Source organism: Dendrobates tinctorius, unplaced genomic scaffold (genome assembly GCF_039654945.1).
Source record: "Dendrobates tinctorius isolate UK_male_01 unplaced genomic scaffold, ASM3965494v1 ptg000425l, whole genome shotgun sequence".
NCBI lineage: Eukaryota > Metazoa > Chordata > Amphibia > Anura > Dendrobatidae > Dendrobates > Dendrobates tinctorius.
Window position 1 is genome coordinate 370,086 of NW_027362089.1, and position 13,902 is coordinate 383,987.

General features: G+C 47.4%; 1 protein-coding gene across 1 annotated transcript in view; it reads right to left on the reverse strand.

Annotated features, from left to right (window-relative positions):
• Positions 1 to 13,902, reverse strand: part of LOC141076775 (uncharacterized) — a 179,261-nt gene that overhangs the window by 122,353 nt on the left and 43,006 nt on the right. The window contains exons 2-3 of the mRNA XM_073564073.1: positions 9,667 to 9,823; positions 9,401 to 9,556 (exon numbers count right to left, since the gene is read on the reverse strand). Coding sequence (XP_073420174.1) covers positions 9,401 to 9,556; positions 9,667 to 9,744 — 234 coding nt within the window. The 5' untranslated portion in view covers positions 9,745 to 9,823. The remainder of the gene's footprint in view (positions 1 to 9,400; positions 9,557 to 9,666; positions 9,824 to 13,902) is intronic.

A 13,902-nucleotide genomic window follows, 5' to 3' on the forward strand; every position in this document is an offset into this window, starting at 1 on the left:
TGTATAATCTCCCAGCAGTCTGCTCTCATCACCCAGAATCCTCCAGTGTACACTGTATAATCTCCCAGCAGTCTGCTCTCATCGCCCAGAATCCTCCAGTGTATACTGTATAATCTCCCAGCAGCCTCCTCTCCTCTCATCGCCCAGAATCCTCCAGTGTACACTGTATAATCTCCCAGCAGTCTCCTCTCCTCACCCAGAATCCTCCAGTGTATACTGTATAATCTCCCAGCAGTCTCCTCTCCTCTCATCGCCCAGAATCCTCCAGTGTACACTGTATTATCTCCCAGCAGTCTCCTCTCATCACCCAGAATCCTCCAGTGTATAATGTATAATCTCCCAGCAGTCTCCTCTCCTCACCCAGAATCCTCCAATGTACACTGTATAATCTCCCAGCAGTCTCCTCTCATCACCCAGAATCCTCCAGTGTATACTGTATAATCTCCCAGAAGTCTCCTCTCATCACCCAGAATCCTCCAGTGTGTACTGTATAATCTCCCAGCAGTCTCCTCTCATCGCCCAGAATCCTCCAGTGTACACTGTATAATCTCCCAGCAGTCTCCTCTCCTTTCATCGACCAGAATCCTCCAGTGTATACTGTATAATCTCCCAGCAGTCTCCTCTCATCACTCAGAATCCCCCAGTGTATACTGTATAATCTCCCAGCAGTCTCCTCTCATCACCCAGAATCCTCCAGTGTGTACTGTATAATCTCCCAGCAGTCTCCTCTCATCGCCCAGAATCCTCCAGTGTACACTGTATTATCTCCCAGCAGTCTCCTCTCATCACCCAGAATCCTCCAGTGTATACTGTATAATCTCCCAGCAGTCTCCTCTCCTCACCCAGAATCCTCCAATGTACACTGTATAATCTCCCAGCAGTCTCCTCTCATCACCCAGAATCCTCCAGTGTATACTGTATAATCTCCCAGAAGTCTCCTCTCATCACCCAGAATCCTCCAGTGTGTACTGTATAATCTCCCAGCAGTCTCCTCTCATCGCCCAGAATCCTCCAGTGTACACTGTATAATCTCCCAGCAGTCTCCTCTCCTTTCATCGACCAGAATCCTCCAGTGTATACTGTATAATCTCCCAGCAGTCTCCTCTCCTCTCATCGCCCAGAATCCTCCAGTGTACACTGTATAATCTCCCAGCAGTCTGCTCTCATCACTCAGAATCCCCCAGTGTATACTGTATAATCTCCCAGCAGTCTCCTCTCATCACCCAGAATCCTCCAGTGTGTACTGTATAATCTCCCAGCAGTCTCCTCTCATCGCCCAGAATCCTCCAGTGTACACTGTATAATCTCCCAGCAGTCTCCTCTCCTTTCATCGACCAGAATCCTCCAGTGTATACTGTATAATCTCCCAGCAGTCTCCTCTCCTCTCATCGCCCAGAATCCTCCAGTGTACACTGTATAATCTCCCAGCAGTCTGCTCTCATCACTCAGAATCCCCCAGTGTATACTGTATAATCTCCCAGCAGTCTCCTCTCATCACCCAGAATCCTCCAGTGTATACTGTATAATCTCCCAGTAGTCTCCTCTCATCACTCAGAATCCCCCAGTGTATACTGTATAATCTCCCAGCAGTCTCCTCTCATCACCCAGAATCCTCCAGTGTATACTGTATAATCTCAAAGCAGTCTCCTCTCATCACCCAGAATCCTCCAGTGTATGCTGTATAATCTCCCAGCAGTCTCCTCTCATCACCCAGAATCCTCCAGTGTACACTGTATAATCTCCCAGCAGTCTCATCTTCTCACCCAGAATTCTCCAGTGTACACTGTATAATCTCCCAGCAGTCTCCTCTCATCGCCCAGAATCCTCCAGTGTACACTGTATAATCTCCCAGCAGCCTCCTCTCCTCACCCAGAATCCTCCAGTGTATACTGTATAATCTCCCAGCAGTCTCCTCTCCTCTCATCGCCCAGAATCCTCCAGTGTACACTGTATTATCTCCCAGCAGTCTCCTCCTCTCACCCAGAATCCTCCAGTGTATACTGTATAATCTCCCAGCAGTCTCCTCTCCTCTCATCGCCCAGAATCCTCCAGTGTACACTGTGTTATCTCCCAGCAGTCTCCTCTCATCACCCAGAATCCTCCAGTGTATACTGTATAATCTCCAAGCATTCTCCTCTCATCACCCAGAATCCTCCAGTGTATACTGTATAATCTCCCAGCAGTCTCCTCTCATCACCCAAAATCCTCCAATGTACACTGTATAATCTCCCAGCAGTCTCCTCTCATCACCCAGAATCCTCCAGTGTACACTGTATTATCTCCCAGCAGTCTCCTCTCATCACCCAGAATCCTCCAGTGTATACTGTATAATCTCCCAGCAGTCTCCTCTCATCACCCAGAATCCTCCAGTGTATACTGTATAATCTCCCAGCAGTCTCCTCTCATCACCCAGAATCCTCCAGTGTACACTGTATAATCTCCCAGCAGTCTCCTCTCATCACCCAGAATCCTCCAGTGTACACTGTATAATCTCCCAGCAGTCTCCTCTCATCACCCAGAATCCTCCAGTGTGTACTGTATAATCTCCCAGCAGTCTCCTCTCATCACCCAGAATCCTCCAGTGTGTACTGTATAATCTCCCAGCAGTCTCCTCTCATCACCCAGAATCCTCCAGTGTATACTGTATAATCTCCCAGCATTCTCCTCTCATCACCCAGAATCCTCCAGTGTACACTGTATTATCTCCCAGCAGTCTCCTCTCCTCACCCAAAATCCTCCAATGTACACTGTATAATCTCCCAGCAGTCTCCTCTCATCACCCAGAATCCTCCAGTGTACACTGTATAATCTCCCAGCAGTCTCCTCTCATCACCCAGAATCCTCCAGTGTATACTGTATAATCTCCCAGCAGTCTCCTCTCATCACCCAGAATCCTCCAGTGTATACTGTATAATCTCCCAGCAGTCTCCTCTCATCACCCAGAATCCTCCAGTGTACACTGTATAATCTCCCAGCAGTCTCCTCTCATCACCCAGAATCCTCCAGTGTGTACTGTATAATCTCCCAGCAGTCTCCTCTCATCACCCAGAATCCTCCAATGTATACTGTATAATCTCCCAGCAGTCTCCTCTCATCACCCAGAATCCTCCAGTGTATACTGCATAATCTCCCAGCAGTCTCCTCTCATCACCCAGAATCCTCCAGTGTATACTGTATAATCTCCCAGCAGTCTCCTCTCATCACCCAGAATCCTCCAGTGTATACTGTATAATCTCCCAGCAGTCTCCTCTCCTCACCCAGAATCCTCCAGTGTATACTGTATAATCTCCCAGCAGTCTCCTCTCATCACCCAGAATCCTCCAGTGTATACTGTATAATCTCCCAGCAGTCTCCTCTCATCACCCAGAATCCTCCAGTGTATACTGTATAATCTCCCAGCAGTCTCCTCTCATCACCCAGAATCCTCCAGTGTATACTGTATAATCTCCCAGCAGTCTCCTCTCATCACCCAGAATCCTCCAGTGTATACTGTATAATCTCCCAGCAGTCTCCTCTCATCACCCAGAATCCTCCAGTGTACACTGTATAATCTCCCAGCAGTCTCCTCTCATCACCCAGAATCCTCCAGTGTGTACTGTATAATCTCCCAGCAGTCTCCTCTCATCACCCAGAATCCTCCAGTGTGTACTGTATAATCTCCCAGCAGTCTCCTCTCATCACCCAGAATCCTCCAGTGTATACTGTATAATCTCCCAGCAGTCACCTCTCATCACTCAGAATCCTCCAGTGTATACTGTATAATCTCCCAGCAGTCTCCTCTCATCACCCAGAATCCTCCAGTGTACACTGTATAATCTCCCAGCAGTCTCCTCTCATCACCCAGAATCCTCCATTGTATACTGTATAATCTCCCAGCAGTCTCCTCTCATCACCCAGATTCCTCCAGTGTATACTGTATAATCTCCCAGCAGCCTCCTCTCATCACCCAGAATCCTCCATTGTATACTGTATAATCTCCCAGCAGTCTCTTCTCATCACCCAGAATCCTCCATTGTATACTGTATAATCTCCCAGCAGCCTCCTCTCATCACCCAGATTCCTCCAGTGTATACTGTATAATCTCCCAGCAGCCTCCTCTCATCACCCAGAATCCTCCAGTGTATACTGTATAATCTCCCAGCAGTCTCCTCTCATCACCCAGAATCCTCCATTGTATACTGTATAATCTCCCAGCAGTCTCCTCTCATCACCCAGATTCCTCCAGTGTATACTGTATAATCTCCCAGCAGTCTCCTCTCATCACCCAGAATCCTCCAGTGTATACTATATAATCTCCCAGCAGTCTCCTCTCATCACCCAGAATCCTCCAGTGTATATTGTATAATCTCCCAGCAGTCACCTCTCATCACCCAGAATCCTCCAGTGTACACTGTATAATCTCCCAGCAGTCTCCTCTCATCACCCAGAATCCTCCAGTGTATACTGTATAATCTCCCAGCAGTCTCCTCTCATCACCCAGAATCCTCCAGTGTACACTGTATAATCTCCCAGCAGTCTCCTCTCATCACCCAGAATCCTCCAGTGTATACTGTATAATCTCCCAGCAGTCTCCTCTCATCACCCAGAGTCCTCCAGTGTATACTGTATAATCTCCCAGCAGTCTCCTCTCATCACCCAGAATCCTCCAGTGTATACTGTATAATCTCCCAGCAGTCTCCTCTCATCACCCAGAATCCTCCAGTGTATACTATATAATCTCCCAGCAGTCTCCTCTCATCACCCAGAATCCTCCAGTGTATATTGTATAATCTCCCAGCAGTCACCTCTCATCACCCAGAATCCTCCAGTGTACACTGTATAATCTCCCAGCAGTCTCCTCTCATCACCCAGAATCCTCCAGTGTATACTGTATAATCTCCCAGCAGTCTCCTCTCATCACCCAGAATCCTCCAGTGTACACTGTATAATCTCCCAGCAGTCTCCTCTCATCACCCAGAATCCTCCAGTGTATACTGTATAATCTCCCAGCAGTCTCCTCTCATCACCCAAAGTCCTCCAGTGTATACTGTATAATCTCCCAGCAGTCTCCTCTCATCACCCAGAATCCTCCAGTGTATACTGTATAATCTCCCAGCAGTCTCCTCTCATCACCCAGAATCCTCCAGTGTATACTGTATAATCTCCCAGCAGTCTCCTCTCATCACCCAGAATCCTCCAGTGTATACTGTATAATCTCCCAGCAGTCACCTCTCATCACCCAGAATCCTCCAGTGTACACTGTATAATCTCCCAGCAGTCTCCTCTCCTCACCCAGAATCCTCCAGTGTATACTGTATAATCTCCCATCAGTCTCATCTCATCACCCAGAATCCTCCAGTGTATACTGTATAATCTCCCAGCAGTCACCTCTCATCACCCAGAATCCTCCAGTGTACACTGTATAATCTCCCAGCAGTCTCCTCTCCTCACCCAGAATCCTCCAGTGTATACTGTATAATCTCCCATCAGTCTCATCTCATCACCCAGAATCCTCCAGTGTATACTGTATAATCTCCCAGCAGTCTCCTCTCATCACCCAGAATCCTCCAGTGTACACTGTATAATCTCCCAGCAGTCTCCTCTCACCACCCAGAATCCTCCAGTGTATACTGTATAATCTCCCAGCAGTCTCCTCTCATCACCCAGAATCCTCCAGTGTATACTGTATAATCTCCCAGCAGTCTCCTGTCATCACCCAGAATCCTCCAGTGTATACTGTATAATCTCCCAGCAGTCTCCTCTCATCACCCAGAATCCTCCAGTGTATACTGTATAATCTCCCAGCAGTCTCCTCTCATCACCCAGAATCCTCCAGTGTATACTGTATAATCTCCCAGCAGTCTCCTCTCCTCACCCAGAATCCTCCAGTGTATACTGTATAATCTCCCAGCAGTCTCCTGATCACCCAGAATCCTCCAGTGTATACTGTATTATCTCCCAGCAGTCTCCTCTCATCACTCAGAATCCTCCAGTGTATACTGTATAATCTCCCAGCAGTCTCCTCTCCTCACCCAGAATCCTCCAGTGTATACTGTATAATCTCCCAGCAGTCTCCTCTCCTCACCCAGAGTCCTCCAGTGTATACTGTATAATCTCCCAGCAGTCTCATCTCATCACCCAGAATCCTCCAGTGTATACTGTATAATCTCCCAGCAGTCTCCTCTCATCACCCAGAATCCTCCAGTGTATACTGTATAATCTCCCAGCAGTCTCCTCTCATCACCCAGAATCCCCCAGTGTACACTGTATAATCTCCCAGCAGTCTCCTCTCATCACCCAGAATCCTCCAGTGTATACTGTATAATCTCCCAGCAGTCTCCTCTCATCACCCAGAATCCTCCAGTGTGTACTGTATAATCTCCCAGCAGTCTCCTCTCATCACCCAGAATCCTCCAGTGTATACTGTATAATCTCCCAGCAGTCTCCTCTCCTCTCATCACCCAGAATCCTCCAGTGTACACTGTATAATCTCCCAGCAGTCTCCTCTCCTCTCATCACCCAGAATCCTCCAGTGTATACTGTATAATCTCCCAGCAGTCTCCTCTCCTCTCATCACCCAGAATCCTCCAGTGTACACTGTATAATCTCCCAGCAGTCTCCTCTCATCACCCAGAATCCTCCAGTGTATACTGTATAATCTCCCAGCAGTCTCCTCTCATCACCCAGAATCCTCCAGAGTACACTGTATAATCTCCCAGCAGTCTCCTCTCATCACGCAGAATCCTCCAGTGTACACTGTATAATCTCCCAGCAGTCTCCTCTCATCACCCAGAATCCTCCAGTGTATACTGTATAATCTCCCAGCAGTCTCCTCTCATCACCCAGAATCCTCCAGTGTACACTGTATAATCTCCCAGCAGTCTCCTCTCATCACCCAGAATCCTCCAGTGTATACTGTATAATCTCCCAGCAGTCTCCTCTCATCACCCAGAATCCTCCAGTGTATACTGTATAATCTCCCAGCAGTCTCCTCTCATCACCCAGAATCCCCCAGTGTACACTGTATAATCTCCCAGCAGTCTCCTCTCATCACCCAGAATCCTCCAGTGTATACTGTATAATCTCCCAGCAGTCTCCTCTCATCACCCAGAATCCTCCAGTGTATACTGTATAATCTCCCAGCAGTCTCCTCTCATCACCCAGAATCCTCCAGTGTATACTGTAGAATCTCCCAGCAGTCTCCTCTCATCACCCAGAATCCTCCAGTGTATACTGTAGAATCTCCCAGCAGTCTCCTCTCATCACCCAAAATCCTCCAGTGTACACTGTATAATCTCCCAGCAGTCTCCTCTCATCACCCAGAATCCTCCAGTGTACACTGTATAATCTCCCAGCAGTCTCCTCTCATCACCCAGAATCCTCCAGTGTATACTGTATAATCTCCCAGCAGTCTCCTCTCATCACCCAGAATCCTCCAGAGTACACTGTATAATCTCCCAGCAGTCTCCTCTCATCACCCAGAATCCTCCAGTGTACACTGTATAATCTCCCAGCAGTCTCCTCTCATCACCCAGAATCCTCCAGTGTATACTGTATAATCTCCCAGCAGTCTCCTCTCATCACCCAGAATCCTCCAGTGTACACTGTATAATCTCCCAGCAGTCTCCTCTCATCACCCAGAATCCTCCAGTGTATACTGTATAATCTCCCAGCAGTCTCCTCTCATCACCCAGAATCCTCCAGTGTATACTGTATAATCTCCCAGCAGTCTCCTCTCATCACCCAGAATCCCCCAGTGTATACTGTAGAATCTCCCAGCAGTCTCCTCTCATCACCCAGAATCCTCCAGTGTACACTGTATAATCTCCCAGCAGTCTCCTCTCATCACCCAGAATCCTCCAGTGTATACTGTATAATCTCCCAGCAGTCTCCTCTCATCACCCAGAATCCTCCAGTGTACACTGTATAATCTCCCAGCAGTCTCCTCTCATCACCCAGAATCCTCCAGTGTATACTGTATAATCTCCCAGCAGTCTCCTCTCATCACCCAGAATCCTCCAGAGTACACTGTATAATCTCCCAGCAGTCTCCTCTCATCACCCAGAATCCTCCAGTGTACACTGTATAATCTCCCAGCAGTCTCCTCTCATCACCCAGAATCCTCCAGTGTATACTGTATAATCTCCCAGCAGTCTCCTCTCATCACCCAGAATCCTCCAGTGTACACTGTATAATCTCCCAGCAGTCTCCTCTCATCACCCAGAATCCTCCAGTGTACACTGTATAATCTCCCAGCAGTCTCCTCTCATCACCCAGAATCCTCCAGTGTACACTGTATAATCTCCCAGCAGTCTCCTCTCGTCACCCAGAATCCTCCAGTGTACACTGTATAATCTCCCAGCAGTCTCCTCTCATCACCCAGAATCCTCCAGTGCACACTGTATAATCTCCCAGCAGTCTCCTCTCATCACCCAGAATCCTCCAGTGCACACTGTATAATCTCCCAGCAGTCTCCTCTCGTCACCCAGAATCCTCCAGTGTATACTGTAGAAATCTCCCAGCAGTCTCCTCTCATCACCCAGAATCCTCCAGTGTACACTGTATAATCTCCCAGCAGTCTCCTCTCATCACCCAGAATCCTCCAGTGTATACTGTATCATCTCCCAGCAGTCTCCTCTCCTCACCCAGAATCCTCCAGTGTACACTGTATAATCTCCCAGCAGTCTCCTCTCATCACCCAGAATCCTCCAGTGTACACTGTATTATCTCCCAGTAGTCTCCTCTCATCACCCAGAATCCTCCAGTGTATACTGTATAATCTCCCAGTAGTCTCCTCTCATCACCCAGAATCCTCCAGTGTATACTGTATAATCTCCCAGCAGTCTCCTCTCATCACCCAGAATCCTCCAGTGTATACTTTATCATCTCCCAGCAGTCTCTTCTCATCACCCAGAATCCTCCAGTGTACACTGTATAATCTCCCAGCAGTCTCCTCTCATCACCCAGAATCCTCTAGTGTATACTGTATCATCTCCCAGCAGTCTCCTCTCCTCACCCAGAATCCTCCAGTGTACACTGTATAATCTCCCAGCAGTCTCCTCTCATCACCCAGAATCCTCCAGTGTACACTGTATAATCTCCCAGCAGTCTCCTCTCATCACCCAGAATCCTCCAGTGTATACTGTATAATCTCCCAGCAGTCTCCTCATCACCCAGAATCCTCCAGTGTACACTGTATAATCTCCCAGCAGTCTCCTCTCATCACCCAGAATCCCCCAGTGTACACTGTATCATCTCCCAGCAGTCTCTTCTCATCACCCAGAATCCTCCAGTGTACACTGTATAATCTCCCAGCAGTCTCCTCTCATCACCCAGAATCCTCCAGTGTACACTGTATTATCTCCCAGTAGTCTCCTCTCATCACCCAGAATCCTCCGGTGTGTAATCTCCCAGCAGTCACCTCTCCGGTCAGCAGCTCAGTGATCTTGTCGGTGATGTCTAGGATCTCATTCTCCGGTATCGGGGATTCTGTGATGCGGCGTTTGCTCCTCCTCCTCGCTCCGGACACATGGGGTGTCACACAGTCACCGGACGCCTTCTTCGCCACCGTGTGCTCCTGGGTAAGGTGGGAGACGCTGATCACTACATGGAGTCTAATAATCCTTCATCTTTCCAGTCATTCTCTGCTTTATTACTACAGATAATGAGGTCACATGATACTCTCACCTTTCCCGTTATCAGCTCCATTATCTTTAGGGCGAGGGTTACAATCTCTGCAGCCATGTGTCTTCTGTCCTTGTTCATCTCTGAGGGCTCATTGAGACCAAAGACCACTGTCGCATACAGGAGACTTTAGCTGTAAAATGTCCTAGATGTAAAGAACCTGGGGTAGAACAAGGAAAAGAGATCACACAGTCACATTCATTGACTACATGGTCTCACTCGGAATTAGGAAAGGATTAGAAATGGATGTGACACACAATACTTAAAGAAAAGTATGTGCCCCCTCCAGGTCCTTTTCTGCCCTCCCATCCTATATCGATAGACATTTATATGGAGCTCGCAGTCTTCTGGGAAAGTTTTTACTAAATTTGGAGATGTCTGTGACAATTTACTCATCAAGAGAGTTTTAAACTAGAACAATGTGGAAAGGGAAGCAAAAGACCAGAAAAAGCCATACACCTGACAAATGCTATTGAGAACTCTGCTATTAGAAGTGGAAAGGAAGAACAAAGACAAAAGAATCTAAATAATAAAAATATTGGGGAAAGAGAAACCAATCACAAACTAAAATGTTTCTATACTAATGCACAAAGCATGGGCAACAAACAAGGAGAATTGGAACTACTAACACAGGAAAAGAAATATGATGTCATTGGAATCACTGAAACTTGGTGGGACAATACACATGATTGGAATACAAGACTAGAAGGATACAACTTATTTGCAAGAAACAGACTTGATAAACGAGGAGGGGGTGTCGCATTGTATGTTCGAAACGCTTATATCTGCACAGAGATTGAAGCTTCAGAGACTGGGAGTTCTGTGGAAACTGTTTGGGTAAGAATACAAGGACAGAACAATGGAAAGGACACCATTGTAGGCATTTACTACAGGCCGCCTGTGCAAGCTGAAGATATGGATGAACTCTTTATGCATCAAATGGCCAAGTTCTCCAAAAAATATGACATAGTTGTCATGGGAGATTTCAACTATCCAGACATTTGTTGGGAATCTCTCTCAGGCAAAACTAACAGGTCAAGGAAATTCTTATCCTCTCTTGCTGACAACTTTATCTTCCAAAAGGTAGGGGAGAAAACAAGGGGAACTGCTACCTCGGATCTAATCCTTATAAACAGGGAGGAAATGGTTGAGGAGGTAAGAGTGGCTGGGACCCTAGGAGGTAGTGACCATGCTATTTTAGAATTTTGGATAACTAGAGGAAGACCTGTGAAGACTCAGACGTCAAGGTTAGATTTCAGAAAGGCAGATTTTAAGGGATTCAGAAAGAGAATTGGAGGGATCCAATGGCTGGATATCCTTAAGGACAAAAATGTCCAGAAAGTATGGGAAGTCTTGAAAAATGAGATTCTCAAAGCACAATTGTTAACAATTCCAAAAAGAGGGAAGAATAGGAAGCATTTAAGGAAACCAGGATGGATGAACACAGAACTTATGCACATGCTAAAAAGGAAGAAAGAAATGTTTATAAAATGGAAATAGGGAGGCATATCTAAAGAAGAATATAATGCTGTCTGCAGAGGCGATCGCTCTGCAGCAGTTAACCTTTTATACACCGCAATTCCAGCACCACTTCCTTATCCACCTAGCAGCAGGTAAAATCCGCTTCCATTTTTGCTTTACACACCTGCATACTTATATCCCACTATTTGGATGATCATTTGGTGTCTATAATGTTGATTATTATTTATTCCTTGTGCCTTCACCAATTTTGGTGAATTTTTTGGTGTCCTTACTAGTGTTGAGCGATACCACCCGATACTGAAAAATATCGGATCGAAATGGATCGGCCGATCTAAAAAAAGTATCGGGTATCGCCAATTCCGATCCTGGAAGTCCCATTCAAGTCAATGGAACAGAAATATCGGAATTAAAAAAAACCCTTTCTTTCCCTGTCGGTTAATTCTACATGAAGAAAAACAACTGATAATAATGTAGAATGTATTGTGGGAGGTGTAGGAGACATTAAAGCCATAGAGGTTTAGCCCAATCAAATGGAATAGCAGGAATTTGTTTTTTTTAAAGACGTTCGTAGTTACAAAGATATTGACTATGTTAGTGTCTTTAATTTTTTGTCCGATATGTATGTTTCACTACGTCCATGCTCTTCACCTTCTTTTTTACTTCTCCCGCACTTTCTCCTTCATCATCTTCAGCAGCAGCAGTATCTTCTTTTTCTTCCTCCTATTCTTCTTCTTCCTATTCTTCATCTTCTTCCTCTTCCTATTCTTCTTCCTATTCTTCTTCATCATATTCTTATTTGTGTCAGGCATTCCTGTAGTTGTTATCTATAAAAGTTTGAAGATTACACCTTCCGTTCAGCCTGTCACAAAAGATTTACAACAGGATTTGTCCGTGTTCATTTTGGCCTGCAGCAGCAGGCCTTTTCCATGGGCACCACGAGGAGGAACGGACTCACCCCCATACACTGCTTAGTCTTCTTCTGCTTATAAATTTGATAATCTCATTTGCTCAGATTTTTAGTCTTATGCTTAATGTTCTTCTGCTTTTGGTTTTTATGCTTCTTGGTCTTCTGTCTCTTGTTGTTCTGCATCTTGGTGGGTGTCTTCCTGTTCTTTGTCCTCTTGGTCATCTTCTTCAGGGTCATCTTTTAGGTATTCTTCTGTGTGGTCTTCAGGGTCGTCATCTTCAGGGTCATTGTCAGGGAGATCCAGAGTGAGAATCAAAAACCATTTCCACAAGCTTGAACTTTGAAAAGTAGCGGAAGTTACAAGAAGGCTGCGGAACTGGCGAGAACCAGGTGATGGTACTGGAATCCGGAGTGGCAGCAGAATGAACAAGAGCCAATGGCACAACCGTGGACCAGCTGACGGTGCTGGAACACGGTTACTAAGCAGGAGGTACCTGTGCTCCAAAGCACTACCAAGGACCAGCAGACGTTGGTGGAACTCGGATACCGACAAGGAGGCACCTAGGCCAAAGGCTCTGCCGGGAACCAGCTGACGTTGCTGGAACCCGGATGGGTAGCAGAAGGTACCCATGATTAACAAAGTGTCGCGTCCGCGAGCAGGTCGCAGTTAGCGAAACCCACAGTCCTACAGGGGGTGTTTTTCCTATTGGCACTATGGAACCAGCCTTTGTTACCAGAACCCGCAGTCCATATAGGAAGCACTGAAACTGCAGGCACCATAGACTCGGCTAACCCGACCGCAACACGACAGGACAATGTATCAGTGGCAAAGTGACGTTGACACTACCCGGAAACAGCAGGCGTGCTGGAACCAGGCTGGGCTGGAGGGAGAGCCCCTGCCAAAGACACTTCCGAGAACCAACTGACGGTGCTGGAACCCGGAGGGGTAGTATTAGCTACAAGAGTCAATGGAACTACCGAGAACCAGCTGACGGTGCTGGAACCCAGAGTGGCAGCAGAAGGAACAACAGCCAATGGCACAACCGTGGACCAGCTGACGGTGCTGGAACACGGTTACTAAGCAGGAGGTACCTGTGCTCCAAAGCACTACCAAGGACCAGCAGACGTTGCTGGAACTCGGATACCGACAAGGAGGCACCTAGGCCAAAGGCTCTGCCGAGAGCCAGCTGACGGTGCTGGAACCCGAATGGGTAGCAGAAGCTGCAAGAGCAAATGACACTAGCGAGGACCAGCTGACGGTGCTGGAACCCAGAGGGGCAGCAGAAGGAACAAGAACCAATGGGACAACCGTGGAACAGCTGACGGTGCTAGAACATGGTTTCTAAGCAGGAGGTACCTGTGCTAAAAAGCACTACCAAGGACCATCAGATGTTGCTGGAACTCGGATACCGAGGAGGCACCTAGGCAAAAGGCTCTGCCGAGAACCAGCTGACGGTGCTGGAACCCGAATGGGTAGCACAAGGTACCAAGGAAAAAAACAAAGTTGCAAGGCCGTGAGCCGGCCGCAGTTACCGAAACCCACAGTCCAACAGGGGGTGCTTGTCCTATTGGCACTACGGAACCAGCCTTTATTATCAGAACCCGCAGCCCACATAGGAAGCACCGAAACTGCAGGCACCATAGAATCGGCTAACCCGACCGCAACACGACAGGACAACGTATCAGTGGCAAAGTGACGTTGACACTACCCAGAAACAGCAGGCGTGCTGTAACCAGGCTGGGCAGGAGGGAGTACCCGTGCCAAAGACACTGCCGAGAACCAGCTGACAGTGCTGGAACCCGGAGGGGCAGCAAAAGGAACAAGAGCCAATGGCACAACCGTGGACCAG